We start from the raw sequence: 19,486 nt of genomic DNA, 5'->3' as shown, positions 1-19,486 counted from the left end.
GAAAATGATGAACCAATTGTTATTCTAGCTACTTATTTTGCAGTCTTTTTAGTACTGGAAGAAGAGGTTTGTTTCTGACCTTTGCACACTCTCTCATACTGTTGTATAGCTTCTTCCACTTTTTGATTATTTAACTGCTCCTGCAAATGAAAGAATATGAAATGCAAATGAAACTTAATCATACGCCAATATTTAACAGTGGGACTTGAACAGGGTTTATTATTAACTTTGAAATCTATCTCCTAGAAGGCTAAGAGTCTTAAGCTCCTAAGTTTGTTTCACCTCAGAGTAAAGGGTAGGGTGAGAGTGATAATAGGAAAAAACAAAACAAAAACACCCCCCCCCCAACTTTATACCTTTAATCTACCTCAAAAATGCCAAATCATTTTCTTCACTCAACATTTTAAGCTAGCATGTATGTCCTCTTACACAACACAAAAAGCATAAAGGGTAAGAAATATATTTAATATGGGAACAACAAAGTAAACCATAAATAAATTCCTTATCAAGTAAACTCAAGATGCAGAAAAAATTGAGCCCCCACATCCCCTATATGTAGAAAGTAGCTGGAAGGTTTGAAAAAGACGCAACATTAGTTTATGGACACTGGAAATCCTTCAATTTTAGTTTTAACCCGTCTGGTAATCTAACCTTCTATCTAGAGCTGGAAGGATGGTGAAGAGACAATGAAAGAAAACGAGGGAGGAACTATGGAGGTGGATGGACAGAGATGGATGGAAACACAGAACTGCAAAGGTTGACGGACAGGGACAAAACAGATGGGAAACAGCACTACAGACATGGACCCACAGAAGGGAAACAGAGAACCAAGGAGGTGGACGGGTAGGACGGAACCAGGCGGAGAATGACAGAGGTAGACAGAGAATGACAGAAGCAGACAGATGGAAAGCGACTAAGGTGGATGCAGAATGATGCAGGTAGCACTGACACGACTGAAACAGAGAACAAGGACAGTGGACAGAAACAGACAGAGAATGGCGGAAGTGGGTGACCAGAGACCGAAACGCTGAGGACAACACAGGCTAACAGAGAACGATGGAGGTGGTCAGGCAGGACAGAAGCAGATGGAGACGGAAATAGATGGAAAATGACAGCGGCGGTCCAAGGTGGTCCGACAGTGAGGGAAAGAACCTAGTCAGTGTCTGGCTACATAAGGGCACACTATAAACAAAATTTCCATCTGTCTTGACACCTCACCATTCCTTTGGATTGATGCTCAAATCATTTATCACCAAATACTCATAGCTGTTCCTCAAAGTCCCCTAAAGATCCCTAGGGTGTTGGAATCATGAAATAATTGTCTTCTTCAAAGTAGGATTTTAACAGCTTTTTTCTTCCTAAAGGCCTCCAAACATCTCCTAAAAACATGACTCTTGTTCTGCAGGTGTCAGGGAACATGAAGGCGGACTAAGAGATCCCCCTGAAATGGGGCTCCCAACGCCTGGGAATCTCCCCTAAACCTGGGGCTGCGATGCCCTTCCCTGACAGCAAATGCAAACAAATCTCTGGAGCAATCCCAGCTGTTACAGGCACCTTGACCAGACACTGGGCTGGGTTTACCACCTAAGACTCCTGAGTTGTGATAAACATTTTAAGGCAGGATAAGGAAAAAAAAAAAAATTTTTTTTTACAAGCATAAAATTCTCTGTGCCCGCCTCCTACCCTATTTTAACTGTGCATTATGCACTGGCATTAACCCCTCCTTAGAAGACACAGGAATGCCTGCTGGATGGTAAAAAGCTATTTTCTCCTGGTGCCAGCAAGGTAACTCCTTAGGAGATACCTTCCTTCTTATCGTGAAAGGGGCCATGATTACCCCCTACTCATATCTGAGTACTGTAAATTGTCAACAATATATCATTTGATGTATAACCCTTTGCCTCAAAATGTATGCAACTTTGCTTTGACCTCTAATGGGAACAGTCCTAAGAGCTTTCTGAAAGACTGTCTCCCAGGTTATAATCCTCAGATTATCCATTTTTTACTTTAAAAAAACATATATACATTTAACTAAACACTAAAATATACCAGCAGAGTCTATTTAAATCATCTTTAAAAATAAAACTGTTACCTGAAGTTGCTGAATGGTTCGCTGTTTCATATCTATTTCCTGAGAACACTGGTTTTTCTTTTTCTCCAGTTCATTAATTTTAATCCTCAACAATTTCTCCCCATCACGCATTACAGAGACCTACAAAGTAATAAATCAAATTAAGTATTTCTAAAAATACTAATTGCTTTTGTTGTTTAAAATTCAAGGCCACTGTTTCAAAGATTAATGTCCTTTTTAAGAGCATTAGAAAAATTACAGATTCTAACATACATGATGTAGCTCAAATTATCAGAATCTCAAACTCTGCAAATGCTCCCAAAAAAGACTCAGAATAGTCCCATGCATGCAAGAGGGAAATCATTATCATGGAAAAATCAATAGAGATACTCTAGGGGAAAAATACTGACTCTGATTTCCAAGATTTATTAAGTAATATGATCCAGTAACACAAGAAATAACTTAACAGCTAATAATGGCATGTAGAGGATGAAAACAGAACAATTACAAGATCAAAAGGTACCCATGCAAGGGAAGGTCAATTGATTTTTGGTGTTACGGGTAACTTAATCCTACAAATCTATTAAAGAAATCAAAAAGCACTTTGAGTTAGTATGCAAATCTTAAAAGAAAAGAGGGGAGAAGGAGGGAGGGGAGAGAAGGGAAAGGGATAAGTAGAAAAAACATGTAATCAAAGTATACCTTTAGGCCAATTTTCAAGATACCTAGGGATCTCATAAACCGAAGGAAATTAACTGAACAAAATTCCCCTTCATAAAAATTATGGAGATACCATAATAATAGTAGTTCTTTGGTTTCAGGTGATTTTTACATTTCTTTTTAGGCTTCCTGTATGTTCCAAAATTACTACAATAAACATATATTCCTTTTATAATCATACATTAATAAGATTAATTTTATGTTATCTTATTTTGTTCAAAAACAAGGGACTTCCACTAATAAACACCATCTTCATCAGTTTTACAGACATAAACCGTCTGCCAATAAGACAGAGACTATGTATTGCACCAAGGTGCACATAGGACTGCTTCAGCTTCCATGCTGGCTCTCACACTGGACAAGTTCTCTCTCTCAGTGCCTGTCTCCCTAGTCAGGAAATGGAAGCTAAAACTAGCCCCTATGCCTAACGTTTGTATGAAAACTAAATGAGATGATACATGTAAACTCAGAACAACCAATCCAGAGTAAGCTTCTATTATTATTAGCATTAACATTATACATTGTTTATTTTGAAAGAGAGAAAACACTCTTAATTCTCGCCCTTAGAGTAATGTTAGTCATCTGCACAATAAAACATTACTCAAAAAGAGATACCACCTAAAGCTATGAAAAAAAATATCTTAAAATTAGAACAAATTTTAAAAGCAGTATTTATATATTGCTGATCCCATTTATAAAAATAAAAACACACAAGCACATAGAGTAACTAGTTTACATATATGGATACGGAGGGTATCTACCAAGTCATAGCGGGAGCTTCTCTTTACCAGTACAGGCCTAATAGTCATGAAAATTATAATTTATTTGATCAAAAAGTTTATACCCATTCTTTTCATTCATTTTTAATTTACATTAATGCTATATTATTGTGAGCTTTATTATGCTACATTAAAAATTATTCAAGGACTTCAAATGCTGGATAAAAAAGTTTTAAATCTTTTTAAAAGTACTGAGAAACTAACAAAAACATAAATAAATATCAAGATAACAAAAAAATTAAGTGAAAAAATAATCACAAAAATAAGTGTAACATTGACTGGCTTTTGAGGACATTCACAGAAAAAGAAGGCCTGACTTTCAACAAGTAAGCTAGAAAGTATTTGCAATATATTTTATAAGAATTAGAACCAAGGACTTCCCTGGTGGGAAGTGGTAAACAATTACTGGTGGAAATTAGAGAAAGCTCGTGCAGCAATGAAGACTCTGCACAGCCAAAAATAAATAAACAAAAATTTAAAAACAAAGAATCAGACATAAGAATAAAGAAATCCAACACAATAATTTTTAAAAGGATAGCAAAATTAAAAGAAAATATGAATGAATGTATTTCAGAGTGAAAACTAGAATAGACATTTAGTGAATAAAAACAGACACTGAGAGGAATACAACTTAAAACCATAAGATATCCCTTTACCTCCTGACCCAACAATTCTACCCCATGCTCTACAAATTCTTGTACATGCATACCTAGGGCGTGTTTAAAATAGGATCACTCTTTCTTCTAAGAGCAAAGAACAAAAACAATGTAAATGGTCAAAAGAATAGATAACTAAATTGTACAGTTACACACACTTTGGAATATTACACAGCAGTGAAAGTGATTAACTATAACCATACATAAATGACTCTCAGAAATATGATGTGGATAATGTCTCAGAACACAATTAATGTGTAGAAATAAAAAAAAATATATATATAGCTTAACTTACATTTTTAACAGATCTAAAAAAAGACAAATATAAAACATTCATTATAGTAACTTCATTGGAGATAGGAAACAAAAAATGGATGAGACCCACAAACACCTGCTGTGTGAATATTCTTCAGACATTAGAATTTAAGTATTCTTTTGTAACTAACTCTAAGGAATGAAAAATATTTCAAATTATTTCAACTTTTTTAAAAAGTCTAATTATGATACAAAATACAGCAGTCATAAAAGAAAAATACATTGCTCCAAGGGAAAAAAGCACCATAATCAAAATCAAGAAAAATGGCAACATAGGGGTCAGGTGCAGGGGTTATCCACAATTAATATCCTTAAAAAGTTACTTTCCTAAATATATAGTAAGCTCCCATAAAGCAATAACAATAAAAAAAAAATAACATAAACTAAAACAAAGAATATGAATACTCAGACCACAGGAGAAAAAAAAAATAAATTGTAAACCAAAAAATGTTCATTCTAATTAAAGATATGCAAGTTAGAATTATAGTTGAGATATACTATTTACATGTCAAGTTAGCAGATATCAAAGAAATAATGATAAAATACTACTTTGTGGATAAGAGTATAGAGAAAAATACTTTCTTATACATTAGTTCTGGTGAGTAAATTGGCATAATCTCTAAAAAGCATAATAAATATCAAAATGTACAAACCAATGACTCATAAATTCCACTTTTAGGAATTTATTTCACAGGAAGACCTATAAAAGTTCAAAATGACATCACTGCATCAGTAACTGGAAATTACTTTAATTGTTCAATGATAGGAGACTCATTAACCATAAATACATGTTCCTAGTCATTAAAAAAGTCATCTGGAAACTCTTTATATCTTGGAATGGAGAGACAGTCAAGATACACTATGTGAAGAAAAACAAGGTTCACATAGTATTTATTGGAGGTTTCCATTTTTTCACAGGAAGAGAAGAAAGGAACAACAGAGGAAGAGGGAGAAGTGAAGAAAAAAAATTACTGGTAACATTTGATTCCTTGGTGGGAAGCTTGATGGCAGTTTTTCCCCTCACTATATATACTTTCATCTGTTTTAAATTTGGAACCATGTGAACATATTTCCTATTTTTAAAATCAAATTATAACAAAAACTTGTGACAACTGCACTACATACTCTCCTACATACAATCTGTAAACAAAAGTTTACTTTTTACTTTTTGGGGGGGACTTGAGCTTAGTCCTTAAAAGAAAAAAAAGGTTCTAGTCTTATATAAGGCATATATTTTTCTTACTATTAGACATTCTTCGGTTTGTTTAAGCTGACTAAATTTTCTGTGAAATAACAGTTCTCATCATTTAAAAAAAAATTACAGAGTTGACAAATGTTCCGGTCAATACCAGAATTAGTGTCTAAACATGATATATAAGGAAAACAATCATTATCGTTTAAATTGGCCACACTTTTCAAATAACTAACCTCTTTCTGTACTTGCTCAATCTGCTTTTTGGCATCAGCCAGTTTCTCTTTCAGCTCAGCATAATCCTCTTCCTTCCTCTGAAGATCAGCTTTCAGATTCTGAGTAAGAGTAGTGCTTGCAGAGAGCTCCTCTTTCAACCTAAAAATCACAAATCACTTTCCTATAGTGATATATCACTAATCACTTAGGATCATATGTGCGACTAGTAATCTACAAAATTAGATCTCTTCACAAATTTGGAATGTCCACAGCATGAATGAGTACTTCAAGGAGGATTTCAGGAGATTTTATAAACAGAATTCTGCATGTAAATAACATTCAGTCCCAAAGGTTTATACAAAGTTCAAGTTCTTCTCTCAACATACATGCTATATTTAACCAGATTAAGTTATGCCCACCTAAATGCTTTAAAAGCTATGTAGAAAAATCAATAAAAGAAATGCAAATTTTTAAAACCTTTTAATAACTTTTAGCTTACTTTTCTGTTTCTTGCCAGCTTGTTTCCTTTTCTTCTTCCTTTAATTGAAGGGAATGCTTAGCATCTTGCAAATTTTTTGTTAATTGTGTGATTTCTTCTTTCAATTTGACTTCCCTTTCACTTAAATCTCTGGCATTTTGGATAGAATCTCTAAGATTTGCTTGACATTCATTCAGATCTCTTTCTTGCTTTAAAATGATAGATTCCTTTTCCATAATTTCTTGTTCTAACTTGGCTAAATGGCTACATTCATCTTTCTGAGTTTCTAACACTGCTTCAAGTTCCTTTATTTTCACCTTATAGCAAGTAACATCTTGCATAAGTTCTGAAAGTGCTCTCTTTCCTTCCACTACATGCTGTACTTCAATATCAAGACTAACGGTTTTTTCTTGCAATTCTTCCTTCAGCTGCTGTATAAGACTATCTTTTTCTTTTAGTAAATCATCTTGATTTTTTTTCTCCCTCTCCTCTATTTTTAGTCTATTGTTTTCATTTGTATAGTCTTTTACTTCTGCCTGTAATTTTTCAATTTGTTGTTCTAGTTCCTCAATCTGATGGGTTTTTTTGGAGGAAGTCTTTACAATCTCCTTACATTCTTCCCAAATGGCTTCAACAGTAGAGTGGAAAGACCTTTCCCTACTAAGTTCCTGAATACCATGCTCTTTAACCTGCTTACTTATCAAACAATCATTATCCAAATGATGTAAGTGTGTATTCGGCAGATTATCTTCTTGAGAACAATTGGACAGATCCCTGAGATTGAGTAAATCTATGCTTGCGATCTGAGAAATTGAATCAAGTCTACGCAGTTCATCTATTTTTGCTTGCATTAATTTTATTTGGGAAACATTATTTGTGATGTTTCTTCTAGCAGTTTCTATCTCTTCTGACAATTTCATGATCCTTTCCTTCTGTTCTTGATTTATACTTTTCTGCACATGTAATTCAGAAATCACATTGTCATAACTCAACTGAATTTGTTGGACCTCTATACTAAAACCTAAACTTTTTTTTTCAGAAGAAGAAAGTTCCTGCTGCAAACTAACAATCTGTTTATTTAATTCTGTTTTTTCTTCCTTTTCATTTTTAAGTTCATTCTCAATGGTGAGCAAACGTGTTTTTAACTCTTCATTATTTTCTTGTAGAACTCTAATGTTTTCCTCATCTGAAATGCTCTCTTGCATTTCTTCACTTTTCTTTTGGTCTTCAGTGATAGTTGGACTAGCATGTGTAAGTCCTTTAAAAATTAAAAAAAAATATATTATTAATCTGGCAAACCTCAATACAATCAAAAAGTTACCATATAAGCCAGTATTTCAAACATATGAAACATATGAAAACAAACAATGAAAAACAGAGATAAGCTATTGAGTTAAAAAAGAAAAATCAGGTTGCAAAACATACACAGTATAAACCCAATTATGTAAAAATCATAGTTCCATTAAGTCACAGCAGAGTTATTAGCAAAGGATGTACAAGAAAATACTGGCAGCTACTTCTGAGTGTGATTACCAGTTACTTCTACTTTCTTTTTACAGTTTTTAATGCTATCTGAATTGTTTACCACAAATCTTTATTATTACTATGAGATAGAGGGTAGGGAATCACACCCTAAGGCCAACTAAAGAACAGTTTAAAAGTACAATTATACTATAGGCCTAGTAAATCAGTGATTTACAAACTGAGTGCCTTACACTTTCAGAGCGGAAATTAGGAGAAAAATGGTTAAACTTCTGCTAAGTCTAATGGAGTCTTACCTTTACTAGTTGCATAACTGTCAATAAACTGATCCCATGGCTGTTTCCTCAAATGTAAAATGGAAATAATGGATCACCTATCTCAGAATTATTGTGAAGATCAAGAAAATAAATGAACTTGGAACACTGTGTTTGGGGTATAGTTAGATTATTGTTAGAAACTGAAAATCTGTACAGAAGAGCTCAGCTAGTTAAAAATTAATAAATGTTTCTTTTTCAGGCTTAATCTCTACATTTCAAAAATAGGATATTTCTCTCTGCCCTACTTTCTACAGGATAGTGTTAAGAGGGCCAAATAAATTAATATATAATGTATGTTAAAGCATTTCCTAAATGTTATGTAAGTACAAGAACTTACACAAATACAGTTGATATACATTAAATTAAACTGTGTCCAGAGGATGCACTATTAGCTAAAAGTTAATTCTTAATATTTATGTTGACAAAATAAATCATCTCACACAACTGTCCAATATAAATTATGTTCAAATTTTTCTCACAGATTGCATGATTAATTCTTGAAACATAATTCTCAATTCTCCAGATATACAAATTTATCTTTTTATATTTTCATACAATTTCCATTATGATAATAACTGATCTGATGAGTGTCTCATATCCTAGGAAAATTAATTCAAAACCTAAGAATCTGAACCTTTGGTTTTTAAATTTTTTTCCTATTCTATTTCACTTCATGGTTTGATGTTTGTATGTGTGAGTTTTATATACAACATGACTATAATACAATTTATATGTATTTTTTACACAATACTGTACTGATCAACTCAACATGTCCTTTTGACCTTCATGCATTCCCCCCAACTGGCCATTTATCTGTCAATTTCACCTATATTTTTATTTGGCAGTCTCACTAAGCACATTAAGAATCAAATTCCTGCTTAGAGGTGCCAGGTACAATATGAAATCCATAAATGCAGAAGGTAGTCATAAGGAAGAAGTGGACTGAAATTCTCCAAAAAATCTATTACTTTCAGTTGGTAACTGTCCAAAGAATCTTTAAAAGGTATATTTTATAGTTGTCTTTTTAGTAAGTGCCACCATATTATCCTATGAATCTGAGTACATCATATTATATTGAAATACTATATATACTTGTTGCTCTCATCTATTATATTCCAAATTTCCTGACAGAAGACTCTCTGTGTCTAAGGCATCTTTACATACTTGAACAATAATCCTAAATGAATTATTTTTGACATTTAGCTATGTTGCTTATGTTCTCCTTTTCTATCTCTAAGACATATCACTGGATCAAAAAACACAATTTTTGTAATCAATCACCTACTCCGGTTCTAGATACATGCAAATTTATAATCTAACATGCCCCAGTTATATTAACTCAGTTACTGTGGTGTAATTTTATGTTTTAAATTTTAAGGTTTTATCTTTACGGTATCTTTTTTACAATAGTGATTCTCTAGTTTTAGAGAGTGAGCAAGAGAGCTCAGAATGTAGATTCCAAGCAAATATCAAACATACTGATTTGGTAAATCTGGAATGTATTGTACATGCAAACACTTTGAGCGTACATACACAATGATCCAGGCACTTATCTGTCACCCCTGTAATACATTTGGGATCTAAACATAGTTTGCTTCATTACAAAGCCCCTATCTGGCAGCCCAGCTACATGTAATTGTTCCGTAAGAGATAAATATCAAATCTCACACAGCAATGAGATTCAAGCCCTTAAATTTTTCCCCCTGCTGTGGCAGGCTCTTGGGCATCTAGATGAGAGACATTAGTACCCAATCTAACGAATCTGTTCAATTAAGAAGGCATCTTTAATATCATAAAAAGTCCTTTAAAATTAATACAATCCTACATACAAACAGTATGCACAGCACAAGAATCAGTCAACAAAATGAAAAGGCAACCTGTGGAATAGAAGAAAATATCTGCAAACCATTTGTCCGGTAGGACAAGGAATTAATGTCCAAAATATATAGGAAACTCACCCAACTCAACAGCCAAAAACTCAAGCAATTCAATTAAAAAATTGGCAGAGAAGCCAAACAGATATTTTTCCAAAAAGACATACAAATAATCAATAGGTACGGGAAAAGGTGTTCAATATCACTAATTATCAGGGAAAAGGAAATCCAAAGTACAGTAAGATTATCACCTAACACTTGTTAGGATGTCTATCATCAAAAAGATAAGAGATAACAAATGTTGAGAAGAATGAGAACAAAGAGGAAATCTGCTCACTGTTGATGGGGATATTAAGTAGTATAGGCAGTAGAAAACCAGTACGGAGGTTTCCCAAAAAATTAAAAATCGAACTATCATATGATCTAACAACCCCATTTCTGAGTATACATCGAAAGGAAATGAAATCACTGTTCAAAGTTCATGCAAGTTCATGCCCTATGTTCACTGCAACATTTTTTACAATAGCCAGGACATTGGAAAAAAACCCAAGTGTCAACGGATGGGTGAATGGATTTTTTAAAAAGGGGTATAAGTATGTATACAATGGAATATAATTACTCAACCTAAAGAAGAATGAAATCTTGCCATCTCCAACATAGGTGAACCTGGAGGGTTCATTTTGTGAAATAAACTACACATAGGAAGACAAATACTGTACGGTATCAATACAAGGGAAAAAAAAAGATCTAACTCATAGAAACAAAGAGTAGAATGGTGGTTGATGTAAACAGGGAGAGGCTTGTAAAACGGTATAATTTTTCAGTTGAAGATGAATAGGTCATAGGATCTAACTATAACATGGTGACTATACTTGATAAGAATGTACTGTATAACTGAAATTTGCTTGGGGTGTATAACTTGAGTGTTCTCACCAAAAAAGAAAAAGAGGGGGAAAGTAGGTGAATACACGAGATGATGGATGTATTAATTCATTAACATGGTGGGAAACTTTTCACAATGTATATCAAATCATGTTAAACATTTTAAATATATTACAATATTATTTCTCAATTATACCTCAATAGGACTGGGGGGGGAAAAATCCCAGTCCTCTCAATATACTGATGTCCCCAGTTAGAGTATCCCCTCACCCCAAAACTCACTATATAATGTGGGAACATCATCTTGCCACTCCAAGAATTTATCCATTTTTACATTCAGTAGTATACTTGTGAAAACAAGTTTTATTTGTTAAGTTTTCATTTTTTAAATACAATCCATATTCTTTTCCTTCATGCAATAGTTTAAATGCTCTTGGGCAGCAGTAATTATGTAATCCCATAAAAGGATTCCAAGATTTCTTTAACATACTAACTAAAAGCACACTGGATAACGTTTTAATACCTATAATTACATTGTCTCTTCTGCCTCAAAAAGGAGAGGAAAATCATGGCATTATTCCTGCTCTATAGCCTGGTTTCTGAAAAGCTAATGAGTTGATTTTTGAAGATTTTCCTATGTTTGTAGTTACATTTTCATAATTTAGCTCCTTCAAATTCTCAGTTTATTCTAAGGATTCTAGCTACTTTGGAAACTTAGAGATTCAGTCTTATTTACTTTTATAACAAACTTGCCCATTTATTCTAACGAATTTCTAAAAATAATCTTCAACCAATGCATTATTTTTTATCAGACTGTCTCCTAACATTTTACAAAACTGTAGCCAAGTCATCCCAAAGTGGAATAACTTTCTTTCCCACTGATTCACACTTCTGTTCTACTTCCCCTTTAAGTAATTTTGTACTTATGACACAGTTTTCACACCTATGACTTCATCGGTGGAACTTCACCAGCGGAAATGACTAATCCTTCTTCCCTTTAAGAAGACAAGTTATAAAAATGTCTGAACCCTTTATCAGGAGAGATGGGATGTAAGCAAGTTGAAAATGATAATAAGAAATTGAGAGCTCACAAATAAATCCTGAATATCCTGAGAGAAGAGACTTGAGTCACGCATACTATATAGACATATCCCTAAATCTTGAGGTAAATTAAAGCAAGTGCAATATAGCTTTTGTGATCAAAAACAGCATTTTGTCATGTTGTTCTCTGACTATACTTTAATAAACTAGATAATTACATAAGATACTTCAAGAAATTAGATTTGTATCTGATATTCAGATATACACATTACCCTTTTAGAAAATTTTATGTTTCATAACAAAAGATTCATAGAACATATTCAGAACTGCCTTGTCAGGGAGAAATTAAATTAGTAGTCTAGCAATAAAGATGAAGTAGGTTTTACACTATGTGAGCCTAATATAGGTTAACTTACAAAAAGTAAACATAGCAATAAGAAAGTGAGTTACTTTAATTCAATGCTTCCACCACATCCAACCTGTACATATACTGCTTTACCTATATTTTGCTACAAAAATTAGTTTTGGTTGAAAAGTCACAGGTGAGCAGACTGTAGCATATTTTTGGTTTGTCTCCTTTATCACTATTCTGAAGGCTGATTTCTTGAAAAGTTTACATGGTTAATCAGCTTACCCAAAGTACAGATACAGTGAAGCAAAGAAGTAAATTCACTTTCATAGGGAAATAGCTTTACATTTCCTTTTAAGAGTAGAAAACATCAATCCTGTGTAACTATCAATCCCCTAGTCCTATCCTAGTAAGTACAGAAATCACATATTTTGTTCTGGAGATTTTTTAGTAGTAGGTAGAGGGGGGAAAATGGTTATATTATAGCTACAATTTTCATATGATCTCTTATGTAGTCCTTATAGTCTCTTAACAACAAATAATTAAGAAATAGCCACAGTGGTTATGAATTTTGTTACCTAAACTTATAAACCTACTCACATCTGAATTATTTATTGCTAACAACTCACATTATTATATAACCATCTCTTTCATGAATGGGTCACCCTTAGGATGAGCCGCACCATGTGGGTCACTCGCTCCTCACACTCCCACTTCCTAGTGATCTTACAGATCCTACATTCTCAACTGCCCTGAACTCTCTACTCCATGGCCCCAAACAAGGTGAAAAAACAGAGGAACAGTGCTATGGGAATCATAAAGAGGTTATACTCCCTGCAGCTAGGCACCACTCATTCAGTGGGTAAGAGAAAGTGACCATGCATATTAGTTTGCCATTTCATACTGTTCATGGGGTTCTCAAGGCAAGAATGCTGAAGGGGTTTGCCATTCCCTTCTCCAGTGCCTAAAGAACTAAGGACAGAGGTTAATACACTGTACAGGAGGCAGTGATCAAAACCATCCCCAAGAAAAAGAAATGCAAAAGGCAAAATGTCTGAGGAGGCCTTACAAATAGCTAAGAAGAGAAGCGAAAGGCAGAGGAGAAAAGGAAAGATACACCTATCTTGAATGCACAGTTCCAAAGAATAGCAAGGAGAAATAAGAAAACCTTCCAAAGTGAACAATGCAAAGAAATAGAGGAAAACAACAGAGTGGGAAAGACTAGAAATCTCTTCAAGAAAGTTAGATACCAAGGGAACATTTCATGCAAAGATGGGCACAACAAAGGACGGAAATGGTATGGACCTAACAGAGACAGAAGATATTAAGAAGAGGTGGCAAGAATATATAGAAGAACTACACAAAAAAGATCTTCATGACCCAGATAACCACGATGGTGTGATTACTCACCTAGAGCCAGACACCCTGGAGTGCGAAGTCAAGTGGGCCTTAGGAAGCATCACTACAAACAAAGCTAGTGGAAGTAATGGAAGTCCAGCAGAGCTATTTCAAATCCTAAAAGATGATGCTATTAAAGTGCTGAACTCAATATGCCAGCAAATTTGGAAAACTCAGCAATAGCCACAGGGCTAGAAAAGGTCAGTTTTCATTCCAATCCCAAAGAAGGGCAGTGCCAAAGAATGTTCAAACTACCGCACAATTGCACTCATTTCACACACTAGCAAAGTAATGCTCAAAATTCTCCAAGCTAGGCTTCAACAATAAGTGAACTGAGAATTTCCAGATGTTCATGCCGCGTTTAGAAAACACAGAAAATTACAGAAAAAGCAAGGGAATTCCAGAAAAACATCTACTTCTGCTTCGTTGCCTATGCTAAAGCCTTTGACAGTGTGGATCACAACAAATTGTGGAAAATTCTTAAAGAGATGGGAATACCAGACCATCTGACTTGCCTCCTGAGAAACTTGTAAGAAGGTGAAGAAGCAACAGTTAGAACTGGACATGGAACAACAGACTGGTTCCAAATTGAAAAAGGAGTAAGTCAAGGCTGTATATTGTCACTCTGCTTATTTAACTTATATGCAGAGTAAATCACGCAAAATGCCAGACTGGATGAATCACAAGATGAAATTAAGATTGCTGGGAGAAATATCAACAACTTCAGATATGCAGATGATACCACTCTAATGGCAGAAATGAAAAGGAACTTTAGAGCCTCCTGATGAAGGTGAAAGAGGATAGTGAAAAGGCTGGCTTAAAACTCAACTTTCAAAAAATTAGGATCATGGCATCCAGTTCCATCACTTCATGGCAAATAAATAGGGAAAAAGTGGAAACAGTGACAGATTTTATTTTCTTGGGCTCCAGAATCACTGTGGACAGTAACTAAAGCCACTGAATTAAGAGACGCTTGTTCCTTAGAAAAAAAGCTATGACTAACCTAGACAGCATATTAAAAAGCAGACATCATTTTGCAGACAAAGGTCCATCTAGTCAAAGCTATGATTTTTTCCAGTAGTCATGTATAGATGTGAGTATTGGACCATAGGGAAGGCTAACTGCCGAATAATTGATGCTTTTGAACTGTGGTGCTGGAGAAAACTCTCACTGAGTCCCTTGGACAGCGAGATCAAGCCAGTCAATCATAAAGGAAATCAACCCTGAATATTCATGGAAAGAACTAATGTTGAAGCTCCAATACTTTAGCCACCTGATGCGAAGAACCAACTCACTGGAAAAGACCCTGATGCTGGGAAAGATCGAAGGCAGGAAGAGAAGTGGGCAATAGAGGATAAAATGGTTGGACGGCATCACCAATTCAGTGGACATGAGCTTGAGCAAACTCCAGTAGAGAGTTAAGGACAGGGAAGCCTGGCATGCTGCAGTGCATGGGGTTGCAAAGAGTCAGACACAAATGAGTGACTGAACGATGACAAATGCATATTACTTTCAACCTATTAGCTCATAAATTATTACATTAATATAGCTAATGCTATATTATCCTTTAAGTCAACTACTTTTGAACACATTACTTTTACTGAGGTTCTATGAAGTTTTTATTATATTGGTGTATTATCCAATTGTTTTTATTCTTAACAACCTTGGGAGGCAGGTATATTTATTTTACTAATAAACAAAGCAAGACTTAATTTATCCATTTTTCTCAAGGTGAAGCAGCTAATTAGGTTTCTGAAGTAATGTATGTTCTCTTAGAAAGCCTTCCTTCTCTGTATTATATTATAAAAGTTTTCCTAAAGACAGAATAGTTTAGAGGCAAAGTGAAAGCTACTATGTTCTTCTACATAGCCAGGAAGGTACAGCATAAAGTGAGTAAGCTTAGCACACACTTTTTTTCTAGTAGTTTCATAGAAAACACAACTTGACCACATTTGCCTTTTGTAATGTTTAGCTCAAAGTCTTCCTGTCAAATGGCCTTTTCTTCAAATGAAAAAAGAATAAAGAGGAAAAAAAGTGTGGAGAAATTTTGGCAGAAAAGGTGACTTTCAATTATGACAGGCACAGGAATAAAGAGAATTATCGTGATGATCAATTGATAAAAGCATAACATCTAAAAACATTAAAATAAAGGCAGCTTTAAATACCTGCATCCTCTAGATAGTTTATAACATGTTAGTGTAAAAATCAGTGACATTTAGATTTTTTCAGGTTTTTTCCTTAGATAAGTAAATTTCCTTCTATTTGCAACTTTTGCGTTTACTGGTTTAGGAGTTAGCTTTCTCAATGGCCTACTGTTAGCAGCTGAAGAAGTACCTTTCTTTGCTGGTGGTTCATCTTGTTGAAGTTCAATTTCATTTAATCTTTTTCTTCCTGAATACGTTTTAGTTTTGCTGTCCTTAGACATTTCAGTTGTTTCATTACAAACCAATTTATTGTTTATTATTAAAGAAGAATTACCAACATTGTCCTAAAGTAAAATAAATTAAAATTAGTTCACATATAGAAAGCTATAAGAACTATATAAATTAAAATTCAATACTGCATCATAAAAATTGTATTTTCAAGTTTGTTGAGACATTTTCTAGGTTATTTCCTAAGTCTCACCCTACACTAAAATAACTGATGACTCTATGAAATAAGTAATATTAACTAACTTGTAAAATCACTAAGGAGGACCCCAAAAAAACAAAAAGGAAGTGTGTAGTTTCATCCTGATAGCAAAACTAAAAACAAATTCATCTTTATATTTTCTAAGAAGATCAGGTGGGTTAGAGACTTATTTGCAGATAACCAAGTCCTAAAACACTGACCTCTAAATCATAAACAAAATGAGCTTTGAAAAAGAGAAATAGGAAAACACTATGACATAATTGCTCCTTATACTGTCACTTAAAATTTTGAGTAATCATGAATAACTAGAAAACATCAATCATTTTGTTTTGCAACCAAAGCTCAAAGTAACCATGTCCTACACGTTAACAAATCCCAGAAAAAGTTCTAATCTTAGCTTCTAGCCTTTGTATATTCAAAGATACACAATCTACATACTGCTTTAAAACTGAGCTCCTAGTTTATCTAGATGAAAAAGACCATTCATTTAGATTTTCATTTTTTAAGGCAAAGACTACACCTCCCTAATAGGACAGCAGAAAGGTACCCAGAAAGAAGGGTGAAACCTTAGCAATTAAGTGCATGTTTATAAAGTAATTAAAGGTTTGGGAAAGGCAGAGATTAATTAAATCCCTACATACTGGTAGCAATCCATTTGTGGGGGACAGGTAGGTGGCGGGTAAAACTATATGAGAAAATAAAACATCATTTTATATTAGAAAATCATCACTTTGAGATATAGATTAAAATGATTTTAAGTCATAAAGTAATGATTAAAAAAAAAAGCAGTCTTTTTAGATGGCCCTAAACAAAGAATATCATGAAGAACAACCTTCATGCTTTTTCACAATTAGTCCCTTGGTGTCACTGATAAGTGACAATGTCCTGGGATGGAGGAATCAGACCTCTGACAAAGTCTGAGTTTTCAAACAGTCCATGACAATTTTAAGTTGTCCCCCCTTCCACATTCAGACGTATTATAATCACCTAATCATTTTTCTCCTCTTCAAATTATACAATCTTCACCAAGAAAAAAATCTATCCTCCACAAGTGTCAGTTACCGAAAGGAATATTTTCTGCCTGGAGTATTCTTGGTAGGAAGGATGCTAAAGAACCATTCAAAACAAACTTTTAATCATAAAAAGAGTCTGCTCTGGACTCTTTGGAACAGTGACCCTAGATCAACAGTTGATCAACACAGTCAGGTTAAGTTCTAATTTACTTTGCATTTGTTTATTTATGTGAACAATTTAACACACTGTTTTAAGTTAGTTGATAAACCAGTCTAAAGCCTATCTAAAAAATTTACTCAAAGGCAAGGATTATTAAATTAGGAATATTGCTTATATTTCTTTTTTACTATTATTTACATAAACATTATTAACATTATGTGATATGCAAACATACTACAGAAATAGATATAATCCCCTGCTAAAATTCCAACAATCTTCTTCAAAGTTGTAGGCACTAGGAGTGATCTATCTCTGGCTTCTCTTTTTATAGTTTGTTTTCTGTTTTTCTCTTAACCTTTAACAAATCTAAGGCTGGACTTAAAATTCAGATCAAGTCCTAGGAGCTCAGCTGGTAAAGAATTCTCAGGCAATGCAGGAGACCCCAGTTCGATTCCTGGGTCAGAAAATGCCCTGGAGAAGGGGCAGGCTATCCACTCCAGGATTCCTGGGCTTCCCTGCTGGCTCAGCTGGTAAACAATCCACCTGCAATGCAGAAGACCTGGGTTCGATCCCTGAGTGGGAAGAGCCCCTGGAGAGGGGAACGGCTACCCACTCCAGTGTTCTGACGTGGAGAATTCCATGGACTATATAGTCCATGAGGTCGCAAAGTAAGATAGACTGAGCAACTTTCACTCACTCACTCAGAACAAAAACAGGTGGCAAATAATCATCTCAAAGTGCTAAGAGCCTGGAGGTCCAGCAATTCATTTACTTGAAAAAGTCAAAAGCCCTAAGTTGTAAAAAGTTTTATCTCCTTTTATTTCACAAATCAATTTCCACTTCTTAATCCATACCACCACTACCCAACTACCTTAAATCAAAGTCCTCATCAACTATCACCTGAACTTTTCCAAGAGTTTTCTAGTTGGTCTCCCAGCCTTCATTCTAATTCCACCTCAATCCCATCTTCCAAGTTTCTAAAAATATCAACTCAAAATAAAAAATCAACTTTGCCATTCTTCTCCTTAAAATTAATGAGTCCTTGCTGCCTACAGAATACAACCCAAATGCTTTAATGAAGTATTCAAGGCCTTCTGCTTCCCTGGTGGCTCAGATGGTAAAGAATCTGCCTACAATGCAGGAGATCTGGGTTTGATCCCTGGGTCACTGGAGAAAGAAATGTCAAACCCACTCCAGTACTCCTGAGTGGAGAATCAATCCCATGGACAGAGAAGCCTGGAGGGCTGTGGTCCATGGGGTCGCAGAGTCAGACACAACTAAGCGACTAACACATATGCTATCTCACCCCAGTCTATTGCTCCTAGCATCATTATTCACCTCTCCTGCTTCAAACTTTCTTCTTGAGCAAATTATTAAAACTTACACTTTCTTACACTGACTGAAAGGCTTCTCATATGTCCATGACTGTGCATTCTGATTCTTTTATCTAGAAAGCCAGTGTATCTTCTTGCAACTGCTCCTACTTTGGACTAGAAAAATTTCACTTGCCATTTAAGATTCAACTTAATCATTTTCATCTGCACAAAATATTCTCTCAAACCCTATCTATTCTCAGCTTCCTGTACACACTAACTACCACTGCACATTTCATTATAAATACATTTATGTTGGTTTTCTCTTACTGGGGAGTTGTTAAGGGGAGTAGTTTTTATTAATCTGTGTAATGCCTAGAATCTAGCAGAGCACCTGGCACAAAGAATCTCAGTTTTTCTTGACAAAATAAATCATTCTGCGCTTCTCCTCCTAACTCTCTACCTTACTCTACAGGGGTATTTCTCCCAGTTCAGAAAAGTTAAACAGTAATACATATAACAGATCTGAAAAAAATCCAACAATATATAATTATAAATTATAATTATTAATTATATTACCAATATAATTTGTTGATAAC

At 34.5% G+C, this 19,486-nt stretch overlaps 1 protein-coding gene across 11 annotated transcripts in view; it reads right to left on the bottom strand.

The window, feature by feature from the left end:
* The window catches only part of KIF20B (kinesin family member 20B), a 78,571-nt gene that overhangs the window by 25,560 nt on the left and 33,525 nt on the right, over window positions 1–19,486 (bottom strand). For all 11 annotated transcript variants that reach the window (XM_043925789.1, XM_043925786.1, XM_043925793.1 and 8 more), the window contains 5 exons: window positions 16,105–16,258; window positions 6,449–7,685; window positions 5,970–6,108; window positions 2,093–2,212; window positions 80–140 (listed from right to left, as the gene is read on the bottom strand). In XM_043925789.1, coding sequence (XP_043781724.1) covers window positions 80–140; window positions 2,093–2,212; window positions 5,970–6,108; window positions 6,449–7,685; window positions 16,105–16,258 — 1,711 coding nt within the window. The remainder of the gene's footprint in view (window positions 1–79; window positions 141–2,092; window positions 2,213–5,969; window positions 6,109–6,448; window positions 7,686–16,104; window positions 16,259–19,486) is intronic.

Source organism: Cervus elaphus, chromosome 15, assembly GCF_910594005.1.
Source record: "Cervus elaphus chromosome 15, mCerEla1.1, whole genome shotgun sequence".
NCBI lineage: Eukaryota > Metazoa > Chordata > Mammalia > Artiodactyla > Cervidae > Cervus > Cervus elaphus.
Note: the sequence above shows the minus strand (reverse complement) of the source record. Positions and strands in the feature narration are given on the sequence as shown.